The sequence below is a fragment of the Neolamprologus multifasciatus genome, chromosome 3 (genome assembly GCF_963576455.1).
Source record: "Neolamprologus multifasciatus chromosome 3, fNeoMul1.2, whole genome shotgun sequence".
NCBI lineage: Eukaryota > Metazoa > Chordata > Actinopteri > Cichliformes > Cichlidae > Neolamprologus > Neolamprologus multifasciatus.
In genome coordinates, this window is record NC_140441.1 from 48,129,634 (window position 1) to 48,149,374 (window position 19,741).

At 42.4% G+C, this 19,741-nt stretch overlaps 1 protein-coding gene across 1 annotated transcript in view; it reads left to right on the forward strand.

Annotated features, from left to right (window-relative positions):
- The window catches only part of LOC146523756 (ribonuclease inhibitor-like), a 44,907-nt gene extending 25,527 nt beyond the window's left edge, over positions 1-19,380 (forward strand). The window contains exon 6 of the mRNA XM_085154024.1: positions 16,754-19,380. Within this exon, the coding sequence (XP_085010150.1) occupies positions 16,754-16,763 (10 nt within the window). The 3' untranslated portion in view covers positions 16,764-19,380. The remainder of the gene's footprint in view (positions 1-16,753) is intronic.
- The last annotated feature ends 361 nt before the right edge of the window (positions 19,381-19,741 follow it).

Below are 19,741 nucleotides of genomic sequence, written 5' to 3' on the forward strand. Positions count from 1 at the left end.
ATGATTATTGGTAATTTTTTCTCTAATGATAAAAATTTTATTTGTGAAGAAGTTCATGAAGTCATCACTAGTTAACGTTAAAGGGATGGTTGGCTCAAAAGAGCTCTGGCTTTTTGTCAGCCTGGCTACAGTGCTGAAGAGAAACCTGGGGTTGTTCTTATTTTCTTCAATCAGTGACGAATAGTAAGCTGTTCTGGCTTTGCGGAGGGCTTTCTTATAAAGCAACAAACTATTTCTCCAGGCTAAATGATGATCCTCTAAATTTGTGACACGCCATTTCCTCTCCAGATTACGAGTCGTCTGCTTGAGGGTACGTGTTTGAGAATTATACCACGGGGTCATGTACTTCTGATTAGAGACCTTAGTTTTCACTGGAGCTACAGTATCCAGAGTCGTACGTAGTGAGGAGGTGAAATTATTAACAAGATAATCGACCTCTGTTGGGGTAGCGTTCAGATAGCTGCTCTGCTCTGTGTTGGTACAGGGCATTGACGATGATAACAGTGGCTGGATTATATTCTTAAACTTAGTTACAGCGCTTTCAGAAAGACATCTACTTTGATAAAGTCCACTCTCCACTGCTGCGTAATCAATTATTGTAAATGTAAATGTTATCAAGAAATGATCAGACAGGAGAGGGTTTTCAGGAAACACTGTTAAATGTTCAGTTTCTATGCCATATGTTAAAACCAGATCTAGAGTGTGATTAAAGTGGTGGGTGGGTTCTTTTACATTTTGAGAGAAACCAATTGAGTCTAACAACAGATTAAATGCCATGTTGAGGCTGTCATTTTTAGCATCTACATGGATGTTAAAATCACCCACAATAATTATTTTATCTGAGCTCAGAACTAAATCAGATATAAAGTCTGAGAAATCAGACAGAAACTCTGTGTAAGGCCCAGGTGGACGATAGATGATAACAAGTAAGACTGGTTTCTGAGTTTCACAGCTGGGGTGGATAATGTTAAGCATCAGGCTTTCAAATGAATTAAAAGTCTGTCTTGGTCTTTCATTAATTAATAGACTGGTGTGAAAAATTGCTGCCACACCGCCCCCTCGACCTGTGCTTCGAGATTTCTGGTAGTTAGAATGACTCGGGGGTGTTGATTCATTTAAGCTAACATAATCATCCTGCTGCAACCAGGTTTCTGTAAGGCAGAGTAAATCAATTTGTTGATCATTTATTAAGTCATGTACTAACAGAGACTTGGAAGAGAGAGACCTAATATTTAATAATCCACATTTCACTGTTTTACTCTTTGGTTCAGATGTGGATACTGTATTGTTCTTTCTTTGTAAATGTTTAAGTTGTTTGTTGCTGGTTTTTAGTTTGTTTTTTGTCTTTTTGGAAGCAGACACAGTCTCTATGGAGATGGGTTTTTGGGGGGGTAGCAGGAGGAGAGAAGCTGCAGAGAGGCGTGTAAGACTGCAACTCTGCTTCCTGGTCCCAACTCTGGATAGTCATGTTTTGAGGGGTTTAATAAATTTGTCCATATTTCTAGAAATGAGAGCTGCTCCATCCAAAGTGGGATGGATGCCATCTCTCCTAACAAGACCAGGTTTCCTCCAGAAGGTTTGCCAATTATCTATGAAGCCCACATCGTTTCTGGGACACCACTCAGACAGCCAGCAATTTAAGGAGAACATGCGGCTAAACATGTCACTCCTGGTCTGATTGGGGAGGGGACCAGAGAAAACTACAGAGTCCGACATTGTTTTGGCAAAGTTGCACACCGATTCAATATTGATTTTAGTGACCTCCGATTGGCGTAACCGGGTGTCATTACTGCCGACGTGAATTATGATTTTATTGAATTTACGTTTACCCTTAGCCAGCAGTTTTAAATTTCCTTCAATGTCGCCTGCTCTGGCCCCTGGAAGACAATTGACTATGGTTGCCGGTGTCTCTAGCTTCACATGTCTGAGAACAGAATCACCAATTACCAGAGTTTGACCCCCAGCGGGTGTGTCACCGAGTGGGGAAAAACGGTTAGACACATGAACGGGTTGGTGGTGTACCTGGGGCTTCTGTTTAGGACTACGCTTCCTCCTCACCGTTACCCAGCCTTTCCCCAGCTGCTTGGGGTCTGCCGGGGAACAGCTAGCGGGGCCTACGCTATCTTCGGCTACACCAGCTACAGGGGCCTGGCTAGCTAAGGGTGAGTGCAAGGTGCGAAGCCGAGTCTCCAGATCAGTAATCCTGGCCTCCAGAGCTGCAAATATGCTACATTTGTTACAGATATCATTACCGCTAAAGGAGGCCGAGGAGTAACTAAACATCTGACACAATGAGCAAGAAAGTGCAGAAGGGACAGGTGAAGTAGCCATGGTGCTAACGGGTCGGCTACGAGCTAAGCTAGCGAAACAGTACAGAGACAGTGAGTGAATACTTTGGCTATAAATTAGGTAGTGAGTACACAGAAAGTGTGCTTCGGATGAAGCACGTGAAGATTATACTGTGAAAAAAAGAATGTATTTAGAAGTTGTTAATTAAACTGCTAAGCAAATAAGCTACTCAGAAACACCACTGTGTTTGAGCAGGAACAGGAAGTGATACTATACCACAGAGCGAGCGAACACCATATATATGACGGCTCATTTATTGTTCTGGGAAGATCTATGCTGTTTGGGTTAGAGATGGACCGATCCGATATTACGTATCGGTATCGGTCCGATACTGACCCAAATTACTGGATCGGATATCGGTGAGAAATAAAAAATGTAATCCGATCCATTAAATATCAAAAAAGCACCTCACAAAACTTGCTACACGGCGTAACTCGGCTGTCGGCTCATAACCGTAGCACATCGCAGCAGTATGCATCATGTGATAGTGGGCTGTGTGTATTTGTAGCCTCGCTAGCAAACCAGCATTTCATCTCCGAGGAAGTTTTCCCAGAGAGAAGTAAAGCAAGTGTGTAAGTTCATCTCTGAATGTCTGTAAAGCATTCCCACGTTAAGCTTAACAACAGATATTAGGAGCGACTGCCTCTTCTCTCTCTCTCTCCTGCTGCTACTTCAATGTGAAACTGCTTAATGATCAGCTGATTGGCTTTTCTGTCGTGAGTTGTCTCTCTTCTGAGTTTTTGGCTCACTTCTCACCAGAAAGAGGAAACCAGCGGCTGAACAACAGCAGCACTATTAAGCTTGATAAGCTGTTGTTAGAATTTATTTAATATTACTTTCTACACCAGGATCTTTTTCTACGCAGCTGACCGCTGGTAGTTGTGCAGGGGCGGATCTAGCAAAGTTTAGCCAGGGGGGCCGATAGGGCATGGACAGGGAAAAGGGGGCACAAAGACATACTTTTCTTTCTTATTCTCATTTAAAATGTCTAGCTTTTAATAAATAATTATCTGACTCTTACACCCAAAGTTTTAATCTGATGTAAAATGTATAGAAGTCCATTACTGTGTATAGTAACTGTTAAGTCTAATATACCCTAGTAAGCTATAGGACTTTTTCCTTTGGGAAGATACCATCTGTGAAGTCTGCAATTCTGCTGAAGAAAGATGTTGAATCTATTTAATTATTCTTGAAAAATAATTTATTTTTGTGCATTTTTCCCCCTGCATCAAATTAAATTTGATTACATCAATTAAGCATCATGAGGTGGAGGGTGGTTTGTTTTTTTTTTTGCTGGGAGTTTGCAACCCTATTAGTTAGGTTGCTTAATATTTCTGCTAAGTACTCTTTAAAATACCAGAATAGGAAGGATTGAGTAGGTTTAAGTTTATTAGGTTGATCAGTGTTGCTGAACTATGAAATATTTTGGGCGCAGTGTATTTTTTACATACAGGTATAACAGAATAGCTTTAGTGTTGTTGTTTATTTAAACTTGAGTATAAACTTATACAAAATGCAGCAAGATATTAAAAAAACAGTTTTATTGATTAAAAAACACTATATCGGATTCATATCGGTATCGGCAGATATCCAAATTTATGATATCGGTATCGGACATAAAAAAGTGGTATCGTGCCATCTCTAGTTTGGGTGATCGTGCTCGGCTTCCCACATATATGTGCTTTAATAAAATTATTGTTTTGACGCACAATGGACCTCCAGTCGTTTGTCTCATACCTCAAATCATGAACCAGGACACTCTCCAGAGAGTAGTGCGGTGCTCTGAACGGATAATTGGAGGTGAGCTTCCCTCCCTCCAAGACATCTACAGGAAGCGGTGCCTGGGGAAAGCGGGGAGGATCATCAAGGACTCCAGTCACCCCAGCCATAAACTCTTCAGACTACTTCCATCGGGAAGGAGGTTCTGAAGCATCCGGTCCCGTACCAGCAGACTAAGAGACAGCTTTTTCCATCAGGCCAGCAGACTGCTCAGCATGCTGGACTTGGGGTAAAACCCTCCATGCATGGTAAGGAGCTTTCTTGACTTTATGTCAGTGGCTTCTATCTCCTCCTTAAGCCAGCCTATTACCCCAGCAGGGTACCTGATCACGGGCAGGGCGTAGGTGTTGATGGCCCGGATCTTGTTATTACCGTTCAGCTGACTCCTCAGGACTTGCCTAACCCTTTGCAGGTACTTGGTGGTTGCAGCTTTCCTAGCGGCCTCTTCATGGTTTCCATTCGCATGCGGGATCCCCAGGTACTTGTAACTGTCCTGTATGTCTGCAATGTTGCTTTCTGGTAGTTCGATCCCCTCAGTTCTGACTACCTTCCCTCTCTTTGTTACCATCCGACTACACTTCTCCAGCCCGAACGACAGTCCGATGTCATTGCTGTATAGCCTGGTGGTGTGGATCAGTGAATCGATGTCTCGTTCACTCTTGGCATACAGCTTGATGTCATCAATGTACAGGAGGTGGCTGACAACTGTTCCGTTCCATAGTCGGTATCCGTAGCCAGTCTTGTTAATGATCTCACTGAGGGGGTTCAGGCCTATGCAGAACAGCAGTGGGGACAGAGCATCTATTCAATTCAATTCAATTTTATTTATATAGCACCAAATCACAACAAAGGTCGCCTCAAGGCGCTTCATAGATACCGAGAAAAACCCAACAATCATATGACCCCGTATGAGCAAGCACTTTGGCGACAGTGGGAAGGAAAAACTCCCTTTTAACAGGAAGAAAACTCCGGCAGAACCAGGCTAAGGGAGGGGCGGCCATCTGCTGCGACCGGTTGGGGTGAGAGAAGGAAGACAGGATAAAAGACATGCTGTGGAAGAGAGACAGAGGTTAATAACATATATGATTCAATGCAGAGAGGTCTATTAATACATAGTGAGTGAGAAAGGTGACTGGAAAGGAAAAACTCAATGCATCATGGGAATCCCCCGGCAGCCTATGTCTATTGCAGCATAACAAAGGGAGGATTCAGGGTCACCTGGTCCAGCCCTAACTATATGCTTTAGCAAAAAGGAAAGTTTGAAGCCTAATCTTAAAAGTAGAGATAGTGTCTGTCTCCCGAATCCAAACTGGAAGCTGGTTCCACAGAAGAGGGGCCTGAAAACTGAAGGCTCTCCCTCCCGTTCTACTTTTAAATACTCTAGGAACAACAAGTAGGCCTGCAGAGCGAGAGCGAAGTGCTCTAATAGGGCGATATGGTACTACAAGGTAGACCTTGTATGTGAGGAGCAGGATTTTGAATTCAATTCTGGATTTAACAGGAAGCCAATGAAGGGAAGCCAAAACAGGAGAAATATGCTCTCTCTTTCTAGTCCCTGTCAGTTCTTTTGCTGCAGCATTTTGGATTAGCTGAAGGCTTTTCAGTGAGTTTTTTGGACATCCTGATAATAATGAATTGCAGTAGTCCAGCCTGGAAGTAATAAATGCATGAACTAGTTTTTCAGCGTCACTCTGAGACAGGATATTTCTAATTTTAGAGATGTTGCGCAAATGGAAGAACGCAGTCTTACATATTTGTTTAATGTCAAAAATGACTCCAAGGTTCCTCACAACGTTACTGGAGGCCAAGGTAATGCCATCCAGAGTAAGAATCTGGTTAGATACCATATTTCTAAGCTTTTCAGGGCCGAGTACAATAACCTCAGTTTTATCTGAATTAAGAAGCAGAAAGTTAGCGGCCATCCAGGTCTTTATGTCTTTAAGACATTCCTGCAGTTTAACTCATTGGTGTGTGTTATCTGGCTTCATGGACAGATAGAGCTGGGTGTCATCTGCATAGCAGTGAAAATGTATGCTATGTCTTCTAATTATGCTGCCAAAGGGAAGCATGTATAATGTAAACAGAATTGGTCCTAGCACTGAACCCTGTGGAACTCCATAATTAACCTCAGTGTGTGAAGAGGACTCTCCATTTACATGCACAAATAGGAGTCTATTAGATAGATATGATACAAACCACTGCAGTGCAGTACCTGTAATACCTACAGCATGTTCTAATCGCTCTTATAGGATATTATGGTCAACAGTATCGAATGCTGCACTAAGGTCTAGCAGGACAAGCACAGAGATGAGTCCACTGTCAGAGGCCATAAGAAGATCATTTGTAACCTTCACTAAAGCTGTTTCTGTGCTGTGATGAACTCTGAAACCTGACTGAAACTCTTCAAATAAACCATTCCTCTGCAGATGATCTGTTAGCTGTTTGACAACTACTCTTTCAAGGATTTTTGATATGAAAGGAAGGTTGGAGATTGGCCTATAATTAGCTAAGACTGCTGGGTCTAGAGATGGCTTTTTGAGTAAAGGTTTAACTACAGCCAGCTTGAAGGCTTGTGGTACATAGCCGATTATTAGACATAGGTTGATCATATTTAAGATCAAAGAATTAATTAATGGCAGGACTTCTTTGAGCACTTTTGTAGGAATGGGGTCTAAAAGACACGTTGATGGTTTGGAGGAAGTAATTATTGAAGTTAACTCAGAAAGATCAATTGGAGAAAAAGAGTCTAACTTAACATCAATGGTACTAAGAGTAGCTGTAGATAATATTACATCTGTGGGATGATTATTGGTAATTTTTTTCTCTAATGATAAAAATTTTATTTGTGAAGAAGTTCATGAAGTCATTACTAGTTAATGTTAAAGGGATGGTTGGCTCAAAAGAGCTCTGACTTTTTGTCAGCCTGGCTACAGTGCTGAAGAGAAACCTGGGGTTGTTCTTATTTTCTTCAATCAGTGATGAATAGTAAGATGTTCTGGCTTTGCGGAGGGCTTTCTTATAAAGCAACAAACTATTTCTCCAGGCTAAATGATGATCCTCTAAATTTGTGACACGCCATTTCCTCTCCAGATTACGATTCATCTGCATTAGGGTACGTGTTTGAGAATTATACCACGGAGTCAGGTACTTCTGATTAGAGACCTTAGTTTTCACTGGAGCTACAGTATCCAGAGTCGTACGTAGTGAGGAGGTGAAATTATTAACAAGATAATCGACCTCTGGAGTAGCGTTCAGGTAGCTTCTTTGCTCTATGTTGGTACACGGCATTGAAGATGATAACAGAGGTTGGATTATATTCTTAAACTTAGTTACAGCGCTTTCAGAAAGACATCTACTGTGATAAAGTCTACTCTCCACTGCTGTGTAATCAATTATTGTAAATGTAAATGTTGTCAGGAAATTATCAGACAGGAGAGGGTTTTCAGGAAACACGGTTAAATGTTCAATTTCTTTGCCATATGTTAAAACAAGATCTAGAGTGTGATTAACACTGGAAGTCCCAGGCTTTTCTAAGCCCAAGTCAGCCAAGTGGAAGCTAAACTGGCTAGTCTTTTAGCATCAATTCATATGTAAATTAGGTTGTTACTTGAGAAGTGGGGGAGTGGGGGTGTGTGAATGATTGCGGATTTCTAACTACCAACTGCCTCTTTGTTAGTGTGTGGGGGTGGGGAGCTGCTAAAAGCTGTGAACTTCCTTTCCTGTTGAGGTCAATGAAATTGTCACCTTGCGGGGTTTACTAGGCTGCTGCTCAGCAAACCTGTGAAACCCACAGTATAACCCTAACCCTGCAGTATATTGCAAGTAAACCTGACAAGTTTGGGATCAAGTTTTGGGTGGCTAACTGCCAACTGCCTCTTTGTTAGTGTGTGGGGTTGGGGAGCTGCTAAAAGCTGTGAACTTCCTTTCCTGTTGAGGTCAATGAAATTGTCACCTTGCGGGGTTTACTAGGCTGCTGCTCAGCAAACCTGTGAAACCCACAGTATAACCCTAACCCTGCAGTATATTGCAAGTAAACCTGACAAGTTTGGGATCAAGTTTTGGGTGGCTAACTGCCAACTGCCTCTTTGTTAGTGTGTGGGGTTGGGGAGCTGCTAAAAGCTGTGAACTTCCTTTCCTGTTGAGGTCAATGAAATTGTCACCTTGCGGGGTTTACTAGGCTGCTGCTCAGCAAACCTGTGAAACCCACAGTATAACCCTAACCCTGCAGTATATTGCAAGTAAACCTGACAAGTTTGGGATCAAGTTTTGGGTGGCTAACTGCCAACTGCCTCTTTGTTAGTGTGTGGGGGTGGGGAGCTGCTAAAAGCTGTGGACTTCCTTTCCTGTTGAAGTCAATGAAATTGTCACCTTGCGGGGTTTACTAGGCTGCTGCTCAGCAAACCTGTGAAACCCACAGTATAACCCTAACCCTGCAGTATATAGCAAGTAAACCTGACAAGTTTCGGATCAAGTTTTGGGTGGCTTGCGACCTAAAATCAAAGTACATTTGCAATGTCTTCCAATATCTTGGCAAGGGAAGTACATTTGCAAGAGAGTTGGCTCACTCTCATATGGCTGGGAAGAAGGCAAGAAAAGAACAGTTGCTTTGGACACAACCCTCCACACCTTTTTTGTTTGTTGTTTTTTTGTACTGTTTTTATCAATAAATCTCAGCAACAAAGGAAATACACCCATGTGTGTTGATTTCTCCCTAAGATGGCAAACAGAAACACAAGTTTCCTTGTGGGTTAGGGTTAGGCCACACCTAGACGGGTTAGGGTTAGGCCACACCTAACCTAGTGGCTCAGCACCACCTTATTTACATAACAAAAGCAGCAGTTCACAGTTCAGTCCAGGATATTAGCTAAAAGCTTACCAGCCATTTGGCTGGTTGGCGGGTTTTAAACGTAGAAAAGCCAAATGGCTGCTCTCTGGGAGTTCCTGTGTTAAAGTGGTGGGTGGGTTCTTTAACATTTTGAGAGAAACGTCTTGATGCATTCTCAATCATCCAGGAAAATAAATCTCCAAAGCGTTTTCTGGGAGAAACGTTTCGTCACTCATCCAAGTGACTTCTTCAGTCTCAGCTGACTGCATTTTTCCCCAATCTTATAAACAATACATTTGCATAATAATTGAAACCAGCCCACTGAAGGAACAATGGGCTGTGAGGTCAGTTCCTTAATCATAATTATGCAAATTCTCATGTCCATTGATCAACAACCACTGACCAAAACCCACTGATCAAAGACCACTGATCAATGGCCATGAGTACCATTCACAGAAAGTTGGGGAATGGCTGCAATCACAGCATTGTAAGATGGCGCAAGATGTACCCTTACCCTTACCCTGAAGAAGTCACTTGGATGAGTGACGAAACGTGACGAAACATTTCTCCCAGCAAACGCTACGTCCAGATGAACAGAATCAACTTTTGGAGATTTTGAGAGAAACCAATTGAGTTTAATAACAGATTAAATGCCATGTTGAGGCTGTCATTTTTAGCATCTACATGGATGTTAAAATCACCCACAATAATTATTTTATCTGAGCTCAGAACTAAATTAGATATAAAGTCTGAGAAATCAGACAGAAACTCTGTGTAAGGCCCACGTGGACGATAGATGATAACAAGTAAGACTGGTTTCTGAGTTTCACAGCTGGGGTGGACAATGTTAAGCATCAGGCTTTCAAATGAATTAAGTCTGTCTTGGTCTTTCATTAATTAATAGACTGGTGTGAAAAATTGCTGACACACCGCCCCCTCGGCCTGTGCTTCGAGATTTCTGGTAGTTCGAGTGACTCGGGGGTGTTGATTCATTTAAACTAACATAATCATCCTGCTGCAACCAGGTTTCTGTAAGGCAGAGTAAATCAATTTGTTGATCAATTATTAAGTCATGTACTAACAGAGACTTGGAGGAGAGAGACCTAATATTTAATAATCCACATTTCACTGTTTTACTCTTTGGTTCAGATGTGGATACTGTATTGTTCTTTCTTTGTAATTGTTTATGTTTAAGTTGTTTGTTGCTGGTTTTTAGTTTGTTTTTTGTCTTTTTGGAAGCTGACACAGTCTCTATGGAGATGGGTTTTTTTTTTGGGGGGGGGGGGGGGTAGCAGGAGGAGAGAAGCTGCAGAGAGGCGTGTAAGACTGCAACTCTGCTTCCTGGTCTCCTTGGTAGATCCCGCACTTGATGGTGACTTGTGCTATTGGCTTGGAGTTGGCCTCTAGTGTTGTATGCCACATCACCATTGAGTTCCCGATGAAGGCTCTTAGGGTCCTGTTGATATTGTACAATTCTAGGCATTCCAGTATCCAGCTGTGGGGCATTGAGTCATAGGCCTTCTTGTAATTAATCCAGGCAGTGCAAATGTTGGTCAGTCTGGTCTTGCAGTCTCGGCTGACTGTCCTGTCTACCAGTAGCTGGTGTTTTGCGCCTCTGGTATTCTTGCCAATCCCTTTCTGTGCCCCGCTCATGTATTGACCCATGTGCCTGTTCATCTTAGCCGATATGATGCCTGACAGGAGCTTCCATGTAGTACTGAGGCAGGTTATTGGTCGGTAGTTGGATGGGAACGGTCCCTTCTTGGGGTCCTTGGGGATCAGGACCGTCCGACCTTCGGTTAGCCATTCCGGGTGTCTCTCGTTAACTAGCACCTGGTTCATTTGTGCTGCCAGACGCTCGTGGAGTGCAGTCAGCTTCATGTCGGGGCCTGGTGTTGTCCAACTCTTCATACTGGAGACCCTTTCTTGGATATCTGCCACTGTGAGGGTTACTGGACCCTGTTCAGGGAGGTCGCTATGGTCTGCCCTCAGATCCACTAGCCACTGAGCATTGCCGTTATCTTATAAACAGTATATTTGCATAATGACTGAAACCAGGCCAGTGAAGGAACAATAGGCTGGGAGGTCACTTCCTTAATCTTAATTATGCAAATTCTCATGACCATTGATCAACAACCACTGATCAAAGCCCACTGACCAATGGCCATGAGTCCCATTCACAGAGAGTTGGGGAATGGCTGCAATCACAGCATTGTAAGATGGAGACAGATGTACCCGTTGGCCCCCTCCTCGATTCAGAGATGGTCTTTTCCTTTTCACGTAAATGGCCTCCTTGACTCCGCCCTCAAACCAGCGTTCCTCCCTGTCCAGGATGTGTACATCCCCATCCTTAAGAGTGTCCACTGGCCTGTAGGTGTAAATAGACTGCAGATTCCTGGCCTGACGAGGTGGCTCTTCTGTGTTGTGCCATCCGCTTCGCCAGAGGTTTTTTGGTTTCCCCGATGTATCAATCCTGGCAATCCTCCTGGCACTTAACAGCGTACACTAATTTACTCTGTTTGTGTCGGGGGACCCGATCCTGGGGGTGGACCAGTATTTGGTGCAGCGTGTTTTGGGGTTTAAAAGCCACAGAGACCCGGTGTTTAGAAAAAATGTTTTTTGCTTGGGCAGCGGTTGTCCTTCTCTCCTGGATCGGCTAGAGCTTTCTTTTGGCGCCTTCCTAGCTTTGACAAACGTCCAGTTGGGATACCCACATTTACTCAGGGCCTTCTTGATGTGCTGTTCTTCTGCCTCCCTGGCTGCTGTGTCTGTGGGGATGGTATTCGCTCTGTGTTTTAGCATCCTAATTAGGGGTGGGCGATATAAACGATATACGATAGAAACTATATAAATTTGGCCAACGATAGAGACTTTGACTATATCACTCTATCGCGATAGCGCATGTTGATGATGTCATCAAGCTGCGTCTGTTTTGGTCGAAAGCATCGCAGCGGCTAAAACCATTATCATCTGCAAATTATGCTGGGCGACAGTCATAGCAAAGAGATGAAGCACTTTTGAAATAAGGGGAAAGCCAAAAACTGCGCTTCCTCCACTTCCGTAACATTGATTCATTAATGTTGAATTCTCTTGCAGCTGTTCTATTCCCATGTTGTTGCAGTATATTAATAACTAACCTTGTATTGTGGATGAATAATCTCAGTTGTTCTCCTGACTGATCTTTGGCCCGTGTATAGCATCCTGCTATGCGATTACATTGGTCCCTGACCACCAGAATCCCTCACGTTAACTTTTAATGAGTGGAAAAAAGTTGGCGTTCATCCTCCAGCTTCACTGTACTAATGTTATGCTAACATAGCTGTGTCGCTAGCAATCATGTAGCACAACATGTTTAGGTGGAATCTAGCGAGCTAACGAGCTAACTTCCTGTTAACTTCTAACTCCGTTAAATGTAATAAATTCTGCATGGATGCATGGATGTTAAACTTAATTTTTACACCTGGTAAAGCAACAACGCTGATGATTTAATTAAAGATGAAAAAATTTAGACGGTTTTTAACTCTCAGTACTCGTTTGACTTTGGGAGCTGAGGCGGACGGAGTTTTGGACCCAGATTACTCCGTGAAGCTCCTCACTACGGCAGCCGTAATACTCTGACAATCCATCAAGCAGTGCGGCTTGAAGTTGTACTAAAACATTTTTTAACAGATTTCTGCACGCCCAAATCGGTTCGAGGTCAGTAAGCACAACCAGAATTCATACATGAGGCACACTCTCGATTTTTGAGAAAATTAAAGGATTTTAAGTGTGCCTTATAGTGTGGAAAATACGTTATACAGAAGAAAAGAATATATCGTGATATATATCATTACCGCACATGCTTCAAATTATATTGCGATATGAATTTTAGGCCATATCCCCAGCCCTAGTCCTGATGACACCCAGTTTGTGCTCTAGTGGATGATGAGAGTCAAACCTTAGATACTGATCCGTAGAGCAGGGCGATATGACCAAAAATATTTATCACGATATACATTTGAAAATTTGCGTTAACGATATAACTGACGATATAATTGACACTAGACAAAATACTTTACAACTCCTCAACTTTATCAGTGCAAAAAACCATCAATGTATTTTCTCTTAAACAAGCAGCTGTTTTTTTTATGTGCATTAAAGTCATATAAAAATGTAATAGTGCAAATTCCTTGCTGACAGTTTAACCAAAAGGCATTTCCAGTGGAAACTGGCCGACATATCCTCAGCATAACCATGTATAATATCCACAAAACTTAAAAAGAGGTTATACACACACAATACGGTAATATTATGTTGAAGCACAGTACGTATCACTCCGCGAGGCTCCGCCCACGATAGCCGTAATGCTCCGACAATCCATCTAGCGGTGCGGCTTCATAGCTTAGCAAAGTCGTACTGAAACATTTGACAGAGTTTTGAGCGCCGTGTACATAAAATCGTTTCAAGGTCAGTAAACACAACCAGAATTCATACATAAGGCACATGGGATTATAAGGGGCTCTGCCGATTTTTAGAAAAATCAAAGGATTGATTTTAAGTGTGCCAAACAACACGGTAATAACGACGGCCCGTTAGCATGCGCTACCAAAAATAGTGCTTTGTTGTGTATCTGACGGACGAAAGCCAAACCAGTTCCACACCACTGAAGCTGCAGCATTTTTACAAACAAGTTCTGGTTCATCTGTTTCATTCAACGATCCGCTTTCACTCTTCTTATTCTGCGTCGCCACCATGTGTGTATGTAAACATAGGCACTGCGCATGCGTGTTTTACCCATATTCTATTGTGATATTTCATTTCCTATCGTTGCCAAACATTACACCGGTATTATCGTGAACGGTATGATATAGCCCAGCCCTACTGATCCATATGTGTAGGTTTACGGTACACGTCAGCTTTTAGATGTCCCCCATTACTGATGGAAATCTCACAGTCTAAGAAGGCTAACCTGCCACTTTTCATATCCTCCCTGGTGAATTTCATGTGTTGGTCCACCGAGTTAATTTGATCCGTGAATTGAGGTACGTCCTGAGATTTGATTTTCAACCATGTGTTATCCACATACCTGAACCAATGGCTTGGTGGTGTTCCAGAGTAGGATAGCAAAGCCCTCTCTTCCACTTCTTCCATGTACAAATTGGCCACAATGGGTGAAACTGGGGAGCCAATGGCACATCCATGTTTCTGCCTGTAGAACTGACCCTTGTATGTGAAGTAGGTGGAATGAAGACACAGTTCCAAAAGCAAACACACTTGGTCAGTGCTGAGAGTGGTCCTGTTGCTGAGGTTGGTGTCATCCTGTAATCTCTTATGGACTACCTCCAACGCTTCTGTCACTGGGAAGTGAAGAGAGATGTGACGTTGTACGAGACCATGGTTTCATCTGCCTCCATAATGACATCTCTCTCCTTCTCAACAAAATCCAGGCTGTTCTGGATGTGGTGTTCAGAGCTGCCCACCAGTGGGTTGAGGAAACTTGGGGATGTTATAGGTGACCGAGTTGATCATACAGACAATTGGTCTTAAAGGTGCACCCTGTTTATGTATATTCGTTAAACCATACAGACTTGGTGTAGACTCCCCTGGGTACAGCCTGTGGCATGAGGTCCGGTCAATAGCTTTGTCTTGTTCTAACTGCTTCAGACAGTCTATCACCTTCTTCCTGTAGCCACTTCCTGGGTCATGTTTCAGGGGCTCGTAAGTATTTTCATCACTGAGTAGTAGGGCTGCCACATTTAGTCGACTATCAAAATCATCGACGAATAATTTGAAGTATGAAGTATAAGTATAAGAATAAGTAGTAGGATTTAAGAGTGTAATAACGGACTGAAACAGAAGATGGCAGCACTACATGTACAAGGATGTCAGCTGCCGTTAAACCCCGAAGAAGAAGATGCTGTATCCCAGAAATCATAGCACGGCCCTGCTCAGTTTCCAATAATGGCGGCAGCTAGTTCGTTTTAATATTACTCTTATTATTCTTTCTGGGTCACAAAATAGACGTTTAACATATTTTCAGGCGAGAATGTAACTGTGTAAACCTCAAATATCTGCTCAGTTTATCAAGACACCACATATTTTCAAAAGTGCTCTGACGTTTTCGGAGATGTCTGTTACCCACTAGCTCGATAGCTCAGCGGGGTTCAAGGCTCACTAGATTTGCCCGGACTCCGGGCAAATCGTTTACAAACCACACCGCCGTCTTTCGCTACTCAGGTTAAACATGATATATAAATCACTTAGATAACTTAAAAATGTTATTGAATGCCTTTTTTTTTTGTATTTTATTTGTTCCTGAGTAAATTGGTTTGGCTGAGATTAAAGTTATAATTTTTACACAGCTGAATAAATGTCAAGCAGATAACTGATTATCAGAAGTGTGAGATGCTCGAGAATTTACTCCGGTGTCCTGTTATATTTTAGATAGCAAGGAGCAGACGGCTGAGTTTATTAAACTTCACCAAAACAATCTGCAAATTTCATTAAAATTTAATAAAATACCATCTTGTCTTTATTTTTAGTTAGCACATACCTTAAACACTTCAAGCTGTAAGCTAAGATATAAGAGCAGATCAATGCTGGTGCAATAAGGTGTACATTTTACGTCCAATGGATGCATGATCTGATTAGTCGACTAATCACATAAATAATCAGTGACTAGCCGACTATCAAAATAATCATTTGTGGCAGCCCTACTGAGTAGTGACAAAATCTTCTCATGATAGTCTTTCTGGTTTAGCAATACTGTGCACCTACCCTTGTTTGCCGGAAGGATGATAATGTTGTTGTCATCACTAAGCGATTTGAATGCCTTCCTCTCCTCCATGGTGATATTGGATGCTGGGGGCTTTGCATTACTGAGACAGGCCGAAACATTCGTCTGTAGTTGCTCTGCTTCCACTTCTGCAATATTGTTGTTTTGAATTGCTGTTTCTGTGGCTGTGATCAGCTCCACTAGTGGGATTTGTCTCGGAGTGACAGCAAAATTAAACCCTTTAGCAAGGATGTTTTTCTCTGTTTGGGTAAGCAGTCTGTCATTCTTCACCCACTTGTCCACATCCTCAGTGTCGCATCCTTCTCTCTTCTGGCCACTGAGGACACTCTTCGTATTTTGCGGTGGTTTCCGACGTATAACAAGTAAGTCAAACTTCCTTTGTTGCCTGGTCTTAGACTTCTTGTCCTGTGCTAGACGAGCCTTCTCAGTAAAGTCAAACACCTTTTTAAGAGTGCTTTCATCTAGAAGCATCGTAAGTCTCTATCGGATCCAGCCCTCTTGAGATTTTAGCATGTCGATGTTGACATTTGTTTCCCTCACTCGTTCATTAAGTAGCTGATGGTGTGCCTTCTGGAGGATTTTTGTTGCCTGGAAGCAGGCAACAAAAGCCAGTGGGCTGGTTTTAGTCATTTTGCAAATGTACTGTTTATGAGATTGAAACCTGCAGTCAGCTGAGACGGAATAAGTCACTTGGATGAGTGACGAAACATTTCTCCCACTGAAAACGCTACGTCCAGATGAACAGATTCAACTTTTGGAGATTTACTTACCTGGATGATTGAGAATGCATCAAGACAGACCAAGGTTATGCTAATGAATGAAAGTCCAAACTAAAACTAGGAGGGAAAAACGTCAATAAAAATCCAAAGATCAGAAAAAGTGAAGCAACAATGAGTCCTAGTACAGTCCCAGCACTGAAGTCCCTGCAGCTCTTTATACTGGATGTGCTGCATCACTGACTGACAGATGAAGAGTCTCTGGAAACACTCGTTTATCTCCTCTGCTCTTCTTTCTTCTCTCTGCAGGTGGAGCTGATGATGGTAAACAGGACGGTGTGTGTGCTGAGAGAGGAGGAGCTGTGTCCTGATGATCCAGAGAGGTTGAAGCAGCAGCAACTTGTGTGTAGAGACGCTCTGACTGGGCCATGTTACTGGGAGGTGGAGAGGAGAGCTTCATCCAGCAGTGACTGACAGAGGAATGAGAAGAAGTGCAGATGACTGTCAGTGCTGCAGAGTGAACTGCTCTGAGAACAGCTCCACTGTCAGACACAATGTAGAGTCCAGCATCATCCCTGTGTGTCCCTCTGGATCTGACAGAGGATCATCAGTGTATCTGGACTGCTCTGCTGCTGCTCTGTCCTTCTACAGTCTCTTCACAGTCTCTGTCTGACTCTGGCTTCAGACCCTCCTGGATCAAACTCACCTGGAAAGGCTTTCAAACACCTTTGAATAATAAACATCATGTTTTTATGAGATAAATATCATGTTTTTATATACAGTGGCTTGCAAAAGTATTCGGCCCCCTTGGTCTTTTGACATTTTTTTCACATTACAGCCACAAACATGAATGAATTTTATTGGAATTCCACGTGAAAGACCAACACAAAGTGGTGTACACGTAAGAACTGGAAAGAAAATCATACATGATTCCAAACATGTTTTACAAATGAATAACTGCAAAGAGGGGTGTGCGAGATCAGGAATTTAAACACAAAGTGTTTGGAGCCAAAATGTTAGCAAGCTGCTCTTTTTGAAATGGCAGAGGTACAGTGGTGTCTAACAGCACACTGTGGAAGGCAAACATGTTATTGTTGGATGAAACTTCATGAATCCTTTGTAGATTTGAGCTTTTGGAGCCTTTCTTTTCTCTTCAGGTGTACAGATGCTGAGGAGGCAGGTGAAACAGGTGGAGCTGTTGTAATGCTGGCAGAGGGTGTGTCTTAGTAACTCTGTGAGGTAGAACTGGATCCAACATTGTGGATGTGTTGATGTTCGAGCCATTAAGATTCTCTGGCCACACTGTAGGATTTCCCTTTGATTCACTGCGGGGGCATTTTGGAGTCTGTCAATGAAACTCTTCATATTTGTGTTTGACACCAGTTTATAGAAACAGAGAAATGTGTCATGCTTTTGTTCGGCCTCCACAAATATACACATTTGTTCATTGGTTGGACTTTTTGCAAGGAGACACATTGAAAACCATGATAATAAGATGTTGTTGTTACCTGTGGATCCGACACAGAGAGTGGACTTCAGACAGAAACCGTGGAAGAGATTTTAGAGGCCGTGTGTGGCAACAGGAAGTTTCTGTATGTTTGCTGATCTTACATGTGGAAAACAACACGTGATGTTTGTGAAGTTCTACAATGATCATTGTTCTCACAGCATTTTGAGTGGGAACAGCTCAAAATGAGAGTAGTGGGAGTTATTTACTGATTGAAACAAGCTGACTGTTTCTGTGCACGATGAAGATCAGCAGCAGCAGCTGATCAATGAATTGACATCTATCAGTCATTTCATGAGATGAAGTCATCAGCAGACATTTGTTCTAACTGTGTGATAAATGTCAGAACGTCAGGGCTCTGCTTTAGTCACTATTTGACAAGATGATCATTGGCTCATTGTTGAATCCAGTGGCCCAGTCTGACCTCTGACCCTTTGCTGCAGGTCTTCTGTGTTATCTCCACTTTCATGTTTGATCTTCTGCTGTATCGTCCAAAATAAACATCTGAATCATTTCCAACACTTCAGCAGATCTTTAGTTTGGGCAGTACAGTACAAAATAACACATATTGTACTATACTGCCCACTTCCTGATCTTATTGGATCTGTGTGTGAGGTTGGTGAAGGAAACACATGTTTACTGAGTGAATCGCTGTCATTAGGAACTAGTTTTTCATATCACAGCCTAGAAATCACACAGGACCATTTCTGCAAGTGAAAAGTCGTAATTGGAGGAAAATAATTGTATAGTTTGTGCGACTGTTGTTTGTAAATGAAGAATTGTCCCAACTACATGTGCTGCTGACCTTTGACCTTTTCTTTAGTGCACAGAGGCCTGAGTAGTCTGTGGAAACATCCAGAACTGAGGCAGTGCTACAGATGTCTTCAAATAAAGTGGTGTATTATCCATGTTTTCTATGGATCACATCCAATATCCTGATCTAACGAGCCCCCTTTTTGTGGATTTTAGAGCCTCTTACTTTTGCTGCGTCTGCGTCTCATTTCAAGCACAAGAGCAAGAAGTGGATGAAGAAATGGAGCGAATGGGGTCAGTGTAGTGCATGTCAGCTGTTCTCACACATGCTTTCACAAAGAACATGTGTATTCATTGGCAGCATTAAGGTGCACTTTAGTATTCATAATAATCTGACTTTATTATTCTGAATCCTCACAGTCATGTCGCAGCTCTGCTTTGCTTTAAGAAAATGTTCTACCAGGATGTTACTTTCCTAAACGTGTTCTCCAAATGTTCCCAAAGACTTTGTTCTAAGTAGTTCTACACGATGAAGCATTCACACTAAGTTTAAGAAGGACACACAAACACCATCTGTCCTTTCATCATGTGTACAAACGTGTTCAGACCAGATGTCAAATGTACCGTGAATGGATGCAAATGTGGATTGTTCCAATAAAATGAGACAGTTTTGTAAGTGGATCACAGTTTGAAGTTCATTGAAACCTATAAGAACATGTTGTTCTAAACCAACTTTATCCAACAGGAAGAAGCATCAGGGGAACAGGAAACATTCAACCATGTTTACTGTAAGAACTGCACAAAGGAAGGAAAACACAATCCTACACACGACCACTTGTCGTGGTCGTGTGTATCATCTTTCAATCTGATCAGAATGGGCACAGTGTTGTTATTGCAGCACTCCCTGATGTTTAGCTTTTCAAAACATCAGGGAGTGCTGCAATAACAACACTGTGCCCATTCTGATCAGATTGAAAGATTTATATAGATCTATCCATGTGCTGGAAAAGGATTTGATATCAACATATATGCAGATT